The 15262-nt window shown below is 42.9% G+C and overlaps 1 protein-coding gene across 4 annotated transcripts in view; it reads right to left on the reverse strand.

The window, feature by feature from the left end:
- The window catches only part of recql4 (RecQ helicase-like 4), a 106830-nt gene extending 92661 nt beyond the window's left edge, over window positions 1–14169 (reverse strand). For 3 of the 4 annotated variants that reach the window (XM_060942605.1, XM_060942604.1, XM_060942606.1), the window contains exon 1: window positions 13890–14169. In XM_060942605.1, coding sequence (XP_060798588.1) covers window positions 13890–13973 — 84 coding nt within the window. In that variant the 5' untranslated portion in view covers window positions 13974–14169. The remainder of the gene's footprint in view (window positions 1–13889) is intronic. The other variant, XM_060942607.1, reaches the window with a different exon arrangement.
- Window positions 14170–15262: the final 1093 nt, after the last annotated feature.

Below are 15262 nucleotides of genomic sequence, written 5' to 3' on the forward strand. Positions count from 1 at the left end.
GTAGAGATGATTAGAGACAAGCAGAATTAGACCGTTACAGCATGCAAAAAACAAACCCATTCTTGTGCTATAATTTGCAAGGTAGATGTGATATATAGTGGCCTGTGGCTGAATTCCAAAATATTGCCACTGATTAAACAATATCTCAATATATTTGGTTGAAGCATTGATTTTTGTCATCTACATTGCTTCATATGGCTTCTAATACCAAAAAAAAACAGAATTGAGAAGAAAAAAACAGCCCCTGGGCTGCCCCAGCTGTTCATTGGGCTCGCTTCGCTCACTAGGTTCGCTTCAACTGAAGGATAATCATTGGGCCCCCCATTGTAGAAATGGGCCCCTGTTTTTTTCCCCAGGAGGGGCCCTGTGGGCCCCTTGACCTGCAAAACAATGAGTCTCTGGCATTCGAAGAGGAGAAATATCGAACGGCATTCGAAGTGTATTCTAACTGCATTCTAAATATTCTTACAGCATTCCAACAGCATTCGAAACATTCTGATCGCGTTCGAGGGAAAAATCGAAATGGCAAGCCACTTCAAATCCTGCCAGAATGTCCTGAATGTGCCTCGAATGAGCCGGAATGCCGTTGGAATGAAAATTCTTCGTATATTCGAAGTACATTCTAAGTATTCGAGCTGCAGTCTCTTTGAATTCTTAGACGTTCGAAACATATTCGGTGGCTAGTCCGGGAGCGTTCTGACTGCATCTGAGGTGAATTCGTACAGCATTCGAGGCAGCATCCTTCGGGTGGTATTCGGGCAGCAATCGAACCGCACTCGTACGGCATTCGAGGTGCATTCTTAATATTCTTACTGCATCCTAGGTATTCCTACTGTGTTCCAACTACATTTGAACTGCATTCGAAAGCTAATACACTCGGAATGTGCAAGAATCATTCGAGGCGGGTTCGAAGCGCATTCTAAGTATTCGAACGGCATTCTTACAAAGCTGTAAGATGCTGGTCAGTTTGGAATTCCCGTCAGAATGTGGCACGAATTTTGAAAAAAATTTTCATTCCGGCTGGTTCTGCTTGATTCCTGCTAATTCCGAATAAGTCTGACGTACGGTCTACCGGTGACTGCTGCTAGTCAGTCTGATCTTACTATTACACAACAATTTTTAACTAGATGTTTTAAACGACGCTATACTTAAACCCATTTCGATATTTTTAGTCTCCTTGAAAAATGCGACCATCGACTGTTTAATAAGTTTAATGTTACAGATCATCCACTATTCAGCTTGCTGCCTAAGGCTACGTTTACATTAGACCGTATCTGTCTCGTTTTCTTCGCGGATGCACTGTCCGTTTACATTAAACCGCCTGGAAACGGGAATCCGCCAGCGTCCACGTATTCAATCCAGATCGTGTCAGCTCCGGTGCTGTGTAAACATTGAGAATACGCGGATACGCTGTGCTGAGCTCTAGCTGGCGTCTCATTAGACAACGTCACTGTGACATCCACCTTCCTGATTCGCTGGCGTTGGTCATGTGACGCGACTGCTGAAAAACGGCACGGACTTCCGCCTTGTATCACCTTTCATTAAAGAGTATAAAAGTATGAAAATACTGCAAATACTGATGCAAATACTGCCCATTGTGTAGTTATGATTGTCTTTAGGCTTGCCATCCTTCCACTTGCAAGTGGTAAGTGATATGCGCTGGGATCACACACAGCGGCTCAGTCCCGAATCGTGGCTTGTGCGCTTCACTCGCGCGCTCTGTGAGCTGCGCAGGGCCGGAGTGCGCACCCTCCAGAGGGCACTCGCTGTTCAGGGCGGAGTGATTTGGAGCGCAGGATGCCTGCGGAGCCGAGCGTATCCGTGTATTGGTGTTGCTGTGTGCACGCAAATCGTGTATTGGCGTTGCTGTGTGCACACTAATCGTTTTAAAAACGTTAATCTGATGATCCGCTGATACGGTCTAATGTAAACATGGGCTAAGGTAAAGGAATCTTCTGCGCACCTAAGGAACAGATCCAGCGTTATGCCTAGAATAAGCACAGAGCGTTTCAGGAATACATATATATATATATTTTTAAATAGATTCATTTTTAAGTTGATGTCGGTTTTTAGATCAGGTTTACATTTAGGCATATTTTTTATATTGTTACACTTGATATGTATTTTTTATCTACTGAATAAAGACAAAACAAATAAAAGAAAAAAAAAAACTTTGTTGGAGAGAGACAGAGACAAACAAAAGAGAGGCTGATGAAGGAACAACTATTACAGTTGTTACAGTGCTCAGCGTAAATAAGTACACCCCCTTTGAAAAGTAACATTTTAAACAATATCTCAATGAACACAAACAATTTCCAAAATGTTGACAAGTTTAATATAACATCTGTTTAACTTATAACAGGAAAGTAAGGTTAATAATATAACTTAGATTACACATTTTTCAGTTTTACTTAAATTCGGGTGGTGCAAAAATGAGTACACCCCACCAGAAAAACTACTACATCTAGTACTTTGTATGGCCTCCATGATTTTTAATGACAGCACTAAGTCTTCTAGGCATGGAATGAACAAGTTGGCGACATTTTGCAACATCAATCTTTTTCCATTCTTCAACAACGACCTCTTTTAGTGACCGGATGCTGGATGGAGAGTGATGCTCAACTTGTCTCTTCAGAATTCCCCATAGGTGTTCGATTGGGTTCAGATCAGGAGACATACTTGGCCACTGAATCACTTTCACCCTGTTCTTCTTCAGAAATCCAACAGTGGCCTTAGATGTGTGTTTAGTCATGTTGGAAAAGTGCACGACGACCAAGGGCACGGAGTGATGGTAGCATCTTCTCTTTCAGTGTAGAGCAATACATCTGTGAATTCATGATGCCATCAATGAAATGCAGCTCCTCGACACCAGCAGCACTCATGCAGCCCCACATAAGGACACTGCCACCACCATGTTTCACTGTAGACACCATGCATTTTTCTTTGTATTCCTCACCTTTGCGACACCATACGGTTTTGAAGCCATCAGTTCCAAAAACATTTATCTTGGTCTCATCACTCCAGAGTAGAGAGTCCCAGTAGTCTTCATCTTCGTCAGCATGGGCCCTGGCAAACTCTAGGCGGGCTTTTTTGTGCCTGGGCTTTAGGAGAAGCTTCTTTCGTCGACGGCATCCATGCATGTCATTCCTCTGCAGTGTCTGCTGTAGGTAACACCATCCCTTTAAGAAACTACATTTCCCATCAGCCAACTTCCGCGTTGACCTACGTCACGCCTGGGCGGGATTTCCTACATCACATCCTCCAGGAAGCCATAAGTAACCCGGAAACTCCCAGCTCGTTCTCTTTCCGTCTGGACCAGCGGTCTGCAGGCACAAAGAGATTCGCTCGGCCGAGCAAACCCAGATAAAGACGTCTTTCTTGCAAGATCCACGATTTAGCGCGTTTTCTTTCATTTACCTTTGGCCACGGTAGACTCTAGAATCACGCAATTTTAAACTCAGATTGAGTTACAACCGGTTTTCATTTATTTGTCTATTATAGTAACGTTACGAACTGCTGCCCAAAACAGTTTAATTTAAAGTTAGGAGCGATCAGATTCCTCCTAATTAAAGCGCTGTGCACATTATTTGATCAGAGACTTCTTTTCATCACGAGCGACCACGCGTCGGACCAAGAAATCCTCTGCTTTCCACGGAAGCGACTCACGTGCTTCACAACGGTGAAACTCCAAAAATCTCGGAACATATCTCCATAATCTTGCTATAAGCAAGATACTGAAGTAAGACTGGCAATTTTGGGGCAAAAAGACTAGTCTTAGGAATTAGCTTATGAAGTAGTGTGAATTTAAACTCAGGAACTGTTTAAGTGTGCACACTGATTTTGTGTTCCATAATTGTTCTATGTTCTCTCAGTCGTTTGTTTAATAGATAAGGTTTTGCATGCTCTCTCTCTTTTCCTTTCTAACACTTTAATTTCATTATTACACATATTTTGACCTCATCAAGATTTCAGTGGATTTAGTAGTGTTATAAGCTAGTGGAGTTAGCTACCAAGGCTAATCTTTGTCTCCACACGTGGCCACAGGCCTCACAAACACACCTTAGCTAGCATTCCATTGTCTTAGCTAGCAATACAAGGCTAATCTTTGTCTCCACATGTAGCCACAGGCCTCACAAACACATCTTAGCTAGCAACTAAAGCTAACTCTTTTGTTCCACTTAGAAACACGTGGTCACCTCTCCCACGTGGTGACCCAACCCCTCAGATAACACACACACACACACATCTCAGATAAGATTCCAATCACTCTCTCACACACACACTGTTTGCTGAAGATTTCAATTGCTATTATTCTTTTTTTTTTATCTTTGCTATAATAAATTCAATTAATTATTGAAACTGTGTGTGTTTATTTGTTGTCCTGATATTTTTGAAGTCGCCCAATCTCAAAAGAATTCCAAGGTGCATATGAGTTATGTAATACGGTAAGTGATCATAATAATTTGGAATATACAATAATTTAGCTGTTTGGTAATTTATTATTAAGCACCAAAATTAATGGAATTATTTAATGAGACTGATTTAATGAGATTGATCACTTAATTTAATTGCACCTACAACGCCGTATTGTGTCTCAGGAAATAGTCACCCCAGTTTGGCTTTCTACTTCTTTAGATAACTGCTGTGAACTCGCATGCCAATTTTCTTCAACCCTTCTCATCAGAAGACGCTCCTGTCGAGGTGTTAACTTCCGTGGACGACCTGGATGTCTGTGAGATGGTTGCAGTTCCATCTTTCTTAAATTTTTGTACCACTTTTGCTACAGTATTCTGACTGATAAGTAAAGCTTTGCTGATCTTGTAGCCTTCACCTTTGTGGTGGAAAGAAATTACTTTTGAAGAGACAAGTTGAGCATCACTCTCCATCCAGCATCCAGTCACTAAAAGAGGTCGTTGTTGAAGAATGGAAAAAGATTGATGTTGCAAAATGTCGCCAACTTGTTCATTCCATGCCTAGAAGACTTGGTGCTGTCATTAAAAATAAGGTATTAGGCAGAGACCCGTCCACCCGTAAATTTGACGGGCAATTGCCGATTTCAACGGGCAAGTATACACACAGACGGATACTGAAACGGACGATAATGCCGAAAATTTTCGCACATGAATACTCCCACATGTCATCCGATAAATCCAGTTATGTTCCGCCCACACACGGACTGGCCATCGGGAGTAGCGGGAGTTTTCCTGGTGGGCTGGTGGTTCAGCGTGGGCCGGCGGAGAAAAAAAAAAAAAAACAGTTGCGCGCTGGCCTTTAATATGATAAGCAATGTTAACAGTTTCTTTAACAAACTGTTAACATTGCTTATTACAGTTGCGCGCTGGCCTTTAATATGATAAGCAATGTTAACAGTTTGTTAAAGAAACTGTTAACATTGCTTATCATATTAAAGGCCAGCGCGCAACTGGTTTTTTTTTTTTTCTCCGCCGGCCCACACTGAACCACCGGCCCACTGGGAAAACTCCCGCTACTCCCGATGGCCAGTCCGTGTGTGGTTCCGCCATCATTTACAAATCGTAAGAAACACAGTTTAATACGAAAAATACTGAAAACTTGAAATGAAAAATCAGAATATTTCATCGTTTCCGCCATTTTGGCCCGCACTGAATCTTGTAACATGCGGACTGAATAAATCGCGAATTCTGATTGGTCGAAAATTGCCAAACACCCTGCGTTGTAGTTTCCTCTTTCTTGGCGGGAGAACCGCATTTTTTTTTGCTGACTCACTCTTCTGGATCAAGATGAATCCCAACAAACGCCCCAAATTGAATGTGACAAAAACTGATTCGTTTTTCCACAAAAAGACAGAAAAGGTATGTGTGATACATTGATTAACAAGGGGGGTTCATTGGGGTATGGTAAAATAGAATACTGTTGGTTTTTTTTTTTTTATTAAATACTGTAACTAGATCAAAAGATTATATACAATTCATTGTTGTTTATTTTCTTTTCACTTTTGTTACCAAATCAAACACCATACATACATCTGATACATTCAGGAGTGAAACTGAAAAAAATACAAAGTAAAAATATGCAATATTTCTGATCAAAAATTACACGCCATTTCACCCTGAAAATGTCCTAGAATGCAGGAAATGAAGTCTAAATTTCAAAAATTTTCTGGGGGGGCATGCTCCCAGACCCCCCTAGAGGGACTTCGCGCCTGCGGCGCTCGTCTTCGCACCTGCGGCGCTCGTCTTCGCACCTGCGGCGCTTATCAGGATTATATAAAATATTATTTTTGACTGGTAAATTTCTTTTTCTGCCTAATACCCTAATTAAAAATCATGGAGGCCATACAAAGTACTAGATGTAGTAGTTTTTCTGGTGGGGTGTACTCATTTTTGCACCACCCTAATTTGAGTAAAACTGAAAAATGTGTAATCTAAGTTATATTATTAACCTTACTTTCACGTTATAAGTTAAACAGATGTTATATTAAACTTTGTCCTGTCAACATTTTGGAAATTGTTTGTGTTCATTGAGATATTGTTTAAAATGTTACTTTTCAAAGGGGGTGCACTCGTTTACGCTGAGCACTGTACATACTTGCCAACCCTCCCGATTTTAGCCTCCATCTCCCGCCTCCCGATTATGTCCAATCAGAATCATATGAGAAACACTGCTGACGTCAACTGATTTTTAACCAATCAATGAACAGAACGACAGTCACTTCCGTAATATAGGATTCAGCCAGGCGGGCCGACATTTTTTACAAGCAGCCATTCATCATGGCCACTAAACCCAATACCAAACGGCAAAAATATGAATGCAAATCCCAGGTTGCATGGGAGAATGAATTTCCATGGATAAGCAAATGCTCGACCAGCCAGTTACACATTTTAAGGTAAAGATACCTTAAATCAGAATATAATTGACATTTGAGTGTGAAATTAAACTAGTCTTCCATACCATTTCAGAAACAAACTGTACAACTTCTAAAGTGTTTAGTGAAATTTTGCATGACAGAGAATTTGTTTGGTGAGTGTATTTGAATAGTGTCGTAGTGTCAAGTGAAGTTTATATGTATAGCGCTTTTAACAAACATTGTCGCAAAGCAGCTTTACAGAATTTGAACGACTTAAAACATGAGCTAATTTGATCCCTAATCTATCCCCAATGAGCAAGCCTGTGGCAAAGGTGGCAAGGAAAAACTCCCTCATGCCCCTTTTCCACCAAAGCAGTTCCAGGGCTGGTTCGGGGCCAGTGCTTAGTTTGGAACCAGGTTTTCTGTTTCCACTGACAAAGAACTGGCTCTGGGGCCAGAAAAACCGGTTCCAGGCTAGCACCAACTCTCTGCTGGGCCAGAGGAAAGAACCGCTTACGTCAGCGGGGTGGGTGGAGTTGTAAAGACCAACAACAATAAGACCGAGAAAGATCGCCATTTTTAAGCGACGAGAAGCAGCAGCTGTACAAACGCGAAGTCATCCATTATTATTATTATTGTTGTTGCTGCTGCTTCTGCTTCTTCCGCGTTGTTTTTGCTTCGATATTCGCGCCAAGGTTTATGCAAACGTAGCGACGTAATGACGTATACAACGACGTAACTGACGTATACAGCGAAGTAATGACGTGTCTTCTCTTAGCACCGCGAGCGATGGAAAAGCAAACTGGTTCTCAGCTGGCTCGCAAGTTGAACGAGTTGTGAACCAGCACTGGCCCCGAACCAGCCCTGGAACTGATTTGGTGGAAAAGGGGTAACAGATGACATGAGGAAGAAACCTCGAGAGGAACCAGACTCAAAAGGGAACCCATCCTCATCCGGGCAACAACAGACAACATGACTATAACATTTTGTGCTATTTTGAATTTATATGTTTGAAAGTTTTAAGTGAAAGTTTACAAGTGAATTATCTGATGGATTTTGACAGAGTTTTGAGGTTTTAAGTGAAAGATTACTAGTGAGTGTATTTTGGTAGGACGAAAATTTCGCATTCGAGTGAATTTCTTTGTGGAGTATATTTTGATAGTATGGTAGTATTTATAGTGCCATTCTTTTTAATTTTGTTTGAAAACTTTCAGTCAGGGCGGCACGGTGGTGTAGTGGTTAGCGCTGTCGCCTCACAGCAAGAAGGTCCGGGTTCGAGCCCCGTGGCCGCCGAGGGCCTTTCTGTGTGGAGTTTGCATGTTCTCCCCGTGTCCGCGAGGGTTTCCTCCGGGTGCTCCGGTTTCCCCCACAGTCCAAAGACATGCAGGTTAGGTTAACTGGGGACTCTAACACTACGTTCACACTGCAAGGCTTAATGCTCAATTCCGATTTTTTTGTGAAATCCGATTTTTTTGAGAGGTCGTTCACATTAACAAATATATGCGACTTGTAATGTGACCCTCAGTATGAACGAAAAGCGGCCTAAAAGTGTTCCGCATGCGCATTGCAGGATACGACGACGTCACACGCAGTGGGCATGGCCAGTGTTTACGGAAGTAACCTAAAGTTTCCTGTGTATGACAGTAGCCAGCATGGAGTACCTGGCGATGATGCAGTTGTTGTTGCGACGGAGCCAGAACATGCACAATAGCCTGATGTTAAGGAGGAGGTTGAGAAGGAAGAGGGCAAGGGCTTTGGCTCAGGCGTTCTGCGGGGTAGTGACTGCAACCTCCGTTCAAAGGAACGTGTGGGTGCGGAGTCGCATTGATGTCATGCGCCATGTTGTTGTAACTTTTTCTGAGAGACCCGACGCCTACTTCAGCGCAGAATAGTGACGTTTGTGGCTTGTGGATGACGTGTAAGTCGGATGAATGCGACCTGGCGGTTCAGACTGAAGTCGCATATGAAAAGATCGGATAGGAATCGGAATTAGGACCACATATCCAAACGGCCTGGGTCGGATTTGAAAAAATCGGATCTGTGCCGTTCATGTTGTCAATAAAAGATTGGATACAGGTCACATATGGGCGAAAAAATCGGATTTGAGTCACTTCAGCCTGCAGTGTGAACGTAGTGTAACTTGACCGTAGGTGTGAATGTGAGTGTGAATGGTTGTCTGTGTCTATGTGTCAGCCCTGTGATGACCTGGCGACTTGTCCAGGGTGTACCCCGCCTTTCGCCCGTAGTCAGCTGGGATAGGCTCCAGCTTGCCTGCGACCCTGTAGAAGGATAAAGCGGCTAGAGATAATGAGATGAGAAAGATACAGCTGACTGTGAACAGCCCACATCTTTGGCAACCATGCGTGAAGAGTTACCTTCTTTAAGAAGTTTGACAATCCTCTCTTTTGTTTCAAGAGACATCTCTCTTGTTGGAGCCATGATTCTTGCCAATCCACTTGGTCCAGCAGCCCGCCAAGGTGTGATAACTGCGCTGTTTCTAACTGCAGACTAACAAGCAGATCTAATCTGAGGCAGGTGTCAATTTAGGGAAAGGAAATTGACTGGGTGAGTCCTTATTTTCTACCTGAAAATTGAGTGATTCCATATTTTTTTCCCTGTGCTTGGTCTACAAAAGTAACATTTGCTGACTATCACAATGTCTTTTCTTCGTTTCTTTTAGTGTTTCTGAAGGCCAAGAAGTTGCACTTTGGAATGACTATTATTGCATCATGTTTGTGATCTCAGTTTGTTCTACAGAATAAAACGTCTGAATGAGTGCTCATCATACCTGTCAACCTTCCCGTTTTTCCCAGGAAATCCCTTATTTTGACTTATTTCCCGCTGTCTTCCCGTTTTTTTTTTATTTTCCCGAAAATATCCCGTATTTTCACATTATATAAACGTCCCGTATTTTCACAGTATAAAAAAGTCAGTAGGTCCAGAATTCATGACGCGCCTCTGACAGGAGTTTACAGCAGGAAGTCGGGCCATGAATTCACGTCCCCGCCCTCTCAGGCATCAGTAATTACAGAACTCCGTCCGGAGGCGAGGCTGAACAAGTGATTAGGTCCAGTGTTGCCAGATTGGGCGGTTTCAAGTGCATTTTGGCGGGTTTTGAACATATTTTGGGCTGGAAAACGTCAGCAGTATCTGGCAACACTGATTAGGTCTGAGGTGAAGATGGCGATGCTAATAGCTAAGAAAAACATTAGCCTCTCTTTCTTTGATGATTTCAACAAGTGCGTGGCTGGAATGTTCCCAGACTCTTCCATCGCAAAGAAATTTTCCATGGGGAAAACGAAAGCCTCCCAAATAATCAAAGGTAAGCTACACATGTTTACATTAAGTATGTCCTGGCTAAGACCTCATAAATAGCCTAGTGTAAACTAATTGGTGTATTAACTGTTTTATCCACTCACTGTCTATTTTATTTTCTATCTGAACCTTACCCATTTTAAATCACTCTTGGTTTAATATCTTATATTACTCTTTATTACTCTATCTATCTGGTGTTCCGAGGCCATGACTATGGTAAAACCATAATAAATTGCAATGGAATTGAATTTATTGACTGGTTATATAATGACCTTTCTTATTTTAACATAAGATACGTATTTTAGCCCTTAATTTGGGAAATAACTGGTACCACTGAAAGCAAATAAAAATAAATGTATAGTTTATTCACAAATGCACTCTATAAACCAGGGGTCACCAAACTACGGCCCGCGGGCCAGATCCGGCCCGCCACCCCCCTTTGACCGGCCCCCCAGCCCCTCTGCCCCCCCATCACTTGAACCGGCCCTATGAGGCAATCCCCAAAAGTGGTCATGGCCTATTTTTTTAAATTGCTTTTTGGCAAATAATAACATGTCTGCATCTTGTATTTTGTTGATTTTATCAATTAAAATTGATATTTAGTTATAAAATGAACTATTCATATTTTCCGAATTTTCGTCATATGCTCGCGATCAAGCAGTGACAGGCAGCGCATGCGCAGAGAACTGTCAGTGTTCAGGACAGCAAAATGGCTAGCGGTCAGCGAAAAGCTGACAGAGAGTGCAGAGTTTTTAAAGAACAGTGGACCACCGATTATTTTTTCGTTCAGTGTAAGGACCGTGCAGTTTGTCTTGTATGTAAAGAAAGTGTGCCAGTTTTCAAAGAAGATAATCTGCGTCGTCACTATGAAACCCGCCACAAAGAGTATGCTAGTTTGCGAGAGTAAACAAGAGAAGACAGGATTCGGAGGATGAAATGCGGACTGGCTGCACAACAGAATGTATTCCTTCCCCAAACCCAGATCAACCAGGCTGCTGTCCGAGCTAGCTATAAGGCAGCTCACCTACTAGCTACCCATGGAAAGCCGTTTACTGATGGGGACTTTGTTAAAGTATGCATGCTTGCTGTGGCCGAGGAGGTGTGTCCCGGCAAGAAAGATGCGCTCAACGTGGTGAGTCTCTCCGCACCTACTATGACCAGGCAAACCGAAGATTTGGGGGACACCGTGTATGACCAGCTGAATGAGAAAGCATCAGAATTCGAGTTTTTTGCTTTGGCCATGGATGAGAGCAATGACGTGCAGGACACAGCACAACTGCTGTGATCTACTGATCTATTGCTCATATATTATAATTTCACTGTTTTTTAAAATGTATTTATTTTATAGGCCTATTTATTTGACCTTTATTAAGTGCTGCATACAATTATTATTAATATTATTAATAATATCAACAGGCCTACCTACAATTTATAATTTTCCACTCACCTTTGCCAGCGTCAATCACCTCAACTAGGCAGATGTTTCTTACCTTGACAGCCTTGATGTTATTTTTCTCATCTCATCTCATTATCTCTAGCCGCTTTATCCTTCTACAGGGTCGCAGGCGAGCTGGAGCCTATCCCAGCTGACTACGGGCGAAAGGCGGGGTACACCCTGGACAAGTCGCCAGGTCATCACAGGGCTGACACATAGACACAGACAACCATTCACACTCACATTCACACCTACGGTCAATTTAGTGTCACCAGTTAACCTAACCTGCATGTCTTTGGACTGTGGGGGAAACCGGAGCACCCGGAGGAAACCCACGCGGACACGGGGAGCAGGGCCGGTTCTGCCCTAATCTGGACCCAGGTGCAACATTGCGCACCCCCCCCCAAAAAACACACACACACACACACACACACACACACCAGTCTAAATCAGGACAACCATCACATAACTATAAACATTTTACATCAACTATTTTAACTAAATGGGCTATAATAAATGAGCCTGCAGCCACGGCGGACTGCCTTAAAAAGTAACCATTTGTCCTACCTTAAAACTCGTTTTGCATTTTCTGCCTCCTTTTTTTGTATTTTCGACCCTGCGTTTTTCTTTCCTTTTCTGAAAACTCGATTTGTGTCCAGACATTTTGTTCTGCTACCAACGAACTAACTCGTCAGGTCTCGTCTCTCGAGCCCGCGATGATTCCCGTGGGAGGGGCAACAATTGATACATTTTTACAAACAGCCAATAAACAGCCAATAGGGAGGCTGCAACGTTCAGGCGCTCCTTTGCTCAGAGACACTCAGTAATGCACTCATTCAGGAACAGAGAGAACTCTTTATTTTGTCTTATTTTTGGGGCCCCTCTCCACACCAGTCCCGGGTGCAAATGCTACCGTTGCTACCCCTCCAGAACCGGCCCTGACGGGGAGAACATGCAAACTCCACACAGAAAGGCCCTCGCCGGCCCCGGGGCTCGAACCCAGGACCTTCTTGCTGTGAGGCGATAGCGCTAACCACTACACCACCGTGCCACCCGATGTTATTTTTATTAGAAAATAAATAAATGGAATATCAGTGGTATTTCAAATTAAAACAAAGTGTGAAGACTTGATTACTACTTTTGCAACCACTAGTAAAGATAAACAAATATGTGCCAGCAATCAAGTGTGGATATAGTAGTGGGGGATATAGTAGTGGGGGATATAGTAGTGGGGGATATAGTAGTGGGGGATATAGTAGTGGGGGATATAGTAGTGGGGGATATAGTAGTGGGGGATATAGTAGTGGTGATGGCTGTGCCAGGCTAGTAATCTCTACTACACAATGAGGCCTGCTGGTGGTCATATTTGTCTGGGTCATACAATTCTATGTTCTATAGCTGACCCGACCCCGGCCCCCCATCACAGTCAGGAACGACAATGTGGCCCCCAGAGAAAAAAAAAGTTTGGTGACCCCTGCTCTAAACCATAAGCATACTGAGTTTGTGTCTTGGCTATCACCAACATGCACCAGAGTACAGGAAACCACAAATACTAGATAGAAAATTGCCCCCCATTCAACTACACACCCACTTTTGGTGAAGGGTATGACTTTCTGAAATTTTCCCTTATTTTGAGTTAAAAATCTGAGAAATATCCCTTTTTTTAAAACCTCAAAGTTGACCGGTATGGTGCTCATCCAAGACTGGTGATTCCATACTTTTTGCCAGGGGTTGTATCATCATACAAGGACAAACACTTCATGACCTGCTGTTACTGGAAAAGAATCGGGTCGATAAGAGTCGACTCTTTTGGCTCCGAAGCCCAGATGTTACAGTATTACATCCATCCAGTTTGAAAACCAAACCACTCCAGATAGAAACAGCAACTAATTTGGCACCAGTGTGTACAATAGTGATTTGATCCGTATTTGTTGTAACCGTACAACATTTATTAGTGAAGAGAATTCTGGTTTTGTCTTGAGAGTGAATGAGTCACCACTAAGAGTCGACTCTCACACGGATCATTAACATTTTTCCTTTGGAAGCCTCACTCTTACTGACATGCTGCCTCATAAACAGCTGTTCAGCGCAGATGTTAAATCGAATTTCTGTGGAAATATTTTGATTTTGAACAGGACTGACTACACGGGCAAAAAAAAAGTAAAAGTTCATATTGACGAGCCGACTCAAAGAACCGACTCGTTAAAGAATGACACATCGATAATGTCTGCTCCAACCGGATGTGAAAATAGTCGGCTTTTTTAGATTAGTAGGAGCATAAAAACAATTAAAAGTGTGTTGTGTTGAACTTGCCTTCTTTGGTTTTCTGTTGTGTGTTTGAATAAACGAGTACTCCCACTGTTTTAAGAGAATCTTTAAGTCGTTGTAGCGGTCCATGTTAGTAACACGGCTTTCACTGAACTCGCGCTGAAAAACGTTATTACGGTAATTCGCTGGTTTGTCTTCAGTCAAACTTTTCCCAAGATGCTTTATCTAATCACGAAAACCCTGAATTTCAGCGTTCTGTTAATTTAACAAACGCATAACACACACAATTCCAGTACTTCAGCAACAACTTCAAACACAGCGCGCCACAAAAACACGGAAGAAGGCGTTTCTATATTCCCTATCAAAATAAAAGTTCCCATACCAAGCTAAGAGTCCCAACCGTGCTGGATCTACTCAGGTATTGCTGGGTTTCAGTCACGTGACTTTTCTTAGTGGTTTTCAAGTCAAAAAGTCAAAGTCCTTCCCACGCCTTACAGTACCTGGTATTCCTAGGCATTCTCCCACTCAAGTACTAACCAGGCCCAACCTGTATGTGGCACATCGGGCAGCGCCAATCTCCGTTTCCATAGCCAGGGTTACAGTTGGGGGCTAGTCCTCTGGTAACCATGAGAGTTTAACTCCCCATGCACATCTGTATTGCAGCATGCCTTGCCAGATGGCAGTAGGTACCATTTTTATGATGGTCTTTGGTATGACCCAACCGTGAATAGAACTCACGATCTCCCGATCGAGAGGCGGACACGCTACCACTAGGCCACTAGTCGGTTCTTAGTGGTTTTACCGGAAGTTAAATAGCTGGTGGTCTAAATATATGCTGCGTTCATGTGCTATGGGAAGATGATATTTTCCAGTTGGGAAGTGGTATTTACCAGTGTGTTGTGTTCACATGCTTTTGTTGTAGTTGACAACTTAAAGATGGTGGACCAGATTCAGAATCAGGCCTGTTATTTGGCTAAAACAATTATAGATTGCCTTGTTCATCAGCTGCAGCAGGAATATGAGTTATCAAAAGTCAAAAGGTAAAGAATGCTGAATATTTCCTGATCATGACAAGTAGAGATTTTCTTCATGTGTGCTTTCCATGTCGGCATTTGGTATTTGCCATAATTCCCATAGCACATGAATGCACCAATACCCCTTTTCCACCAAATCAGTTCCAGGCCTGGTTCGGAGCCAGCGCTGGCGCTGGTTCACAACTCGTTCAACTTGCGAGCCAGCTGAGAACCAGTTTGCTTTTCCATAGCTCGGGGTGCTAAGGGAAGCCACGTCATTACGTCGCTGTATACGTCATTACGTCGCTGTATACGTCAGTTACGTCGCTGCGTTTGCATAAACCTTGGCGTGAACATCGAAGCAACAACAACACGGAGAAGAAGCAGCAGCAACAACAACAACAA

The sequence above is a fragment of the Neoarius graeffei genome, chromosome 16 (genome assembly GCF_027579695.1).
Source record: "Neoarius graeffei isolate fNeoGra1 chromosome 16, fNeoGra1.pri, whole genome shotgun sequence".
In the NCBI taxonomy this organism is placed as follows: domain Eukaryota; kingdom Metazoa; phylum Chordata; class Actinopteri; order Siluriformes; family Ariidae; genus Neoarius; species Neoarius graeffei.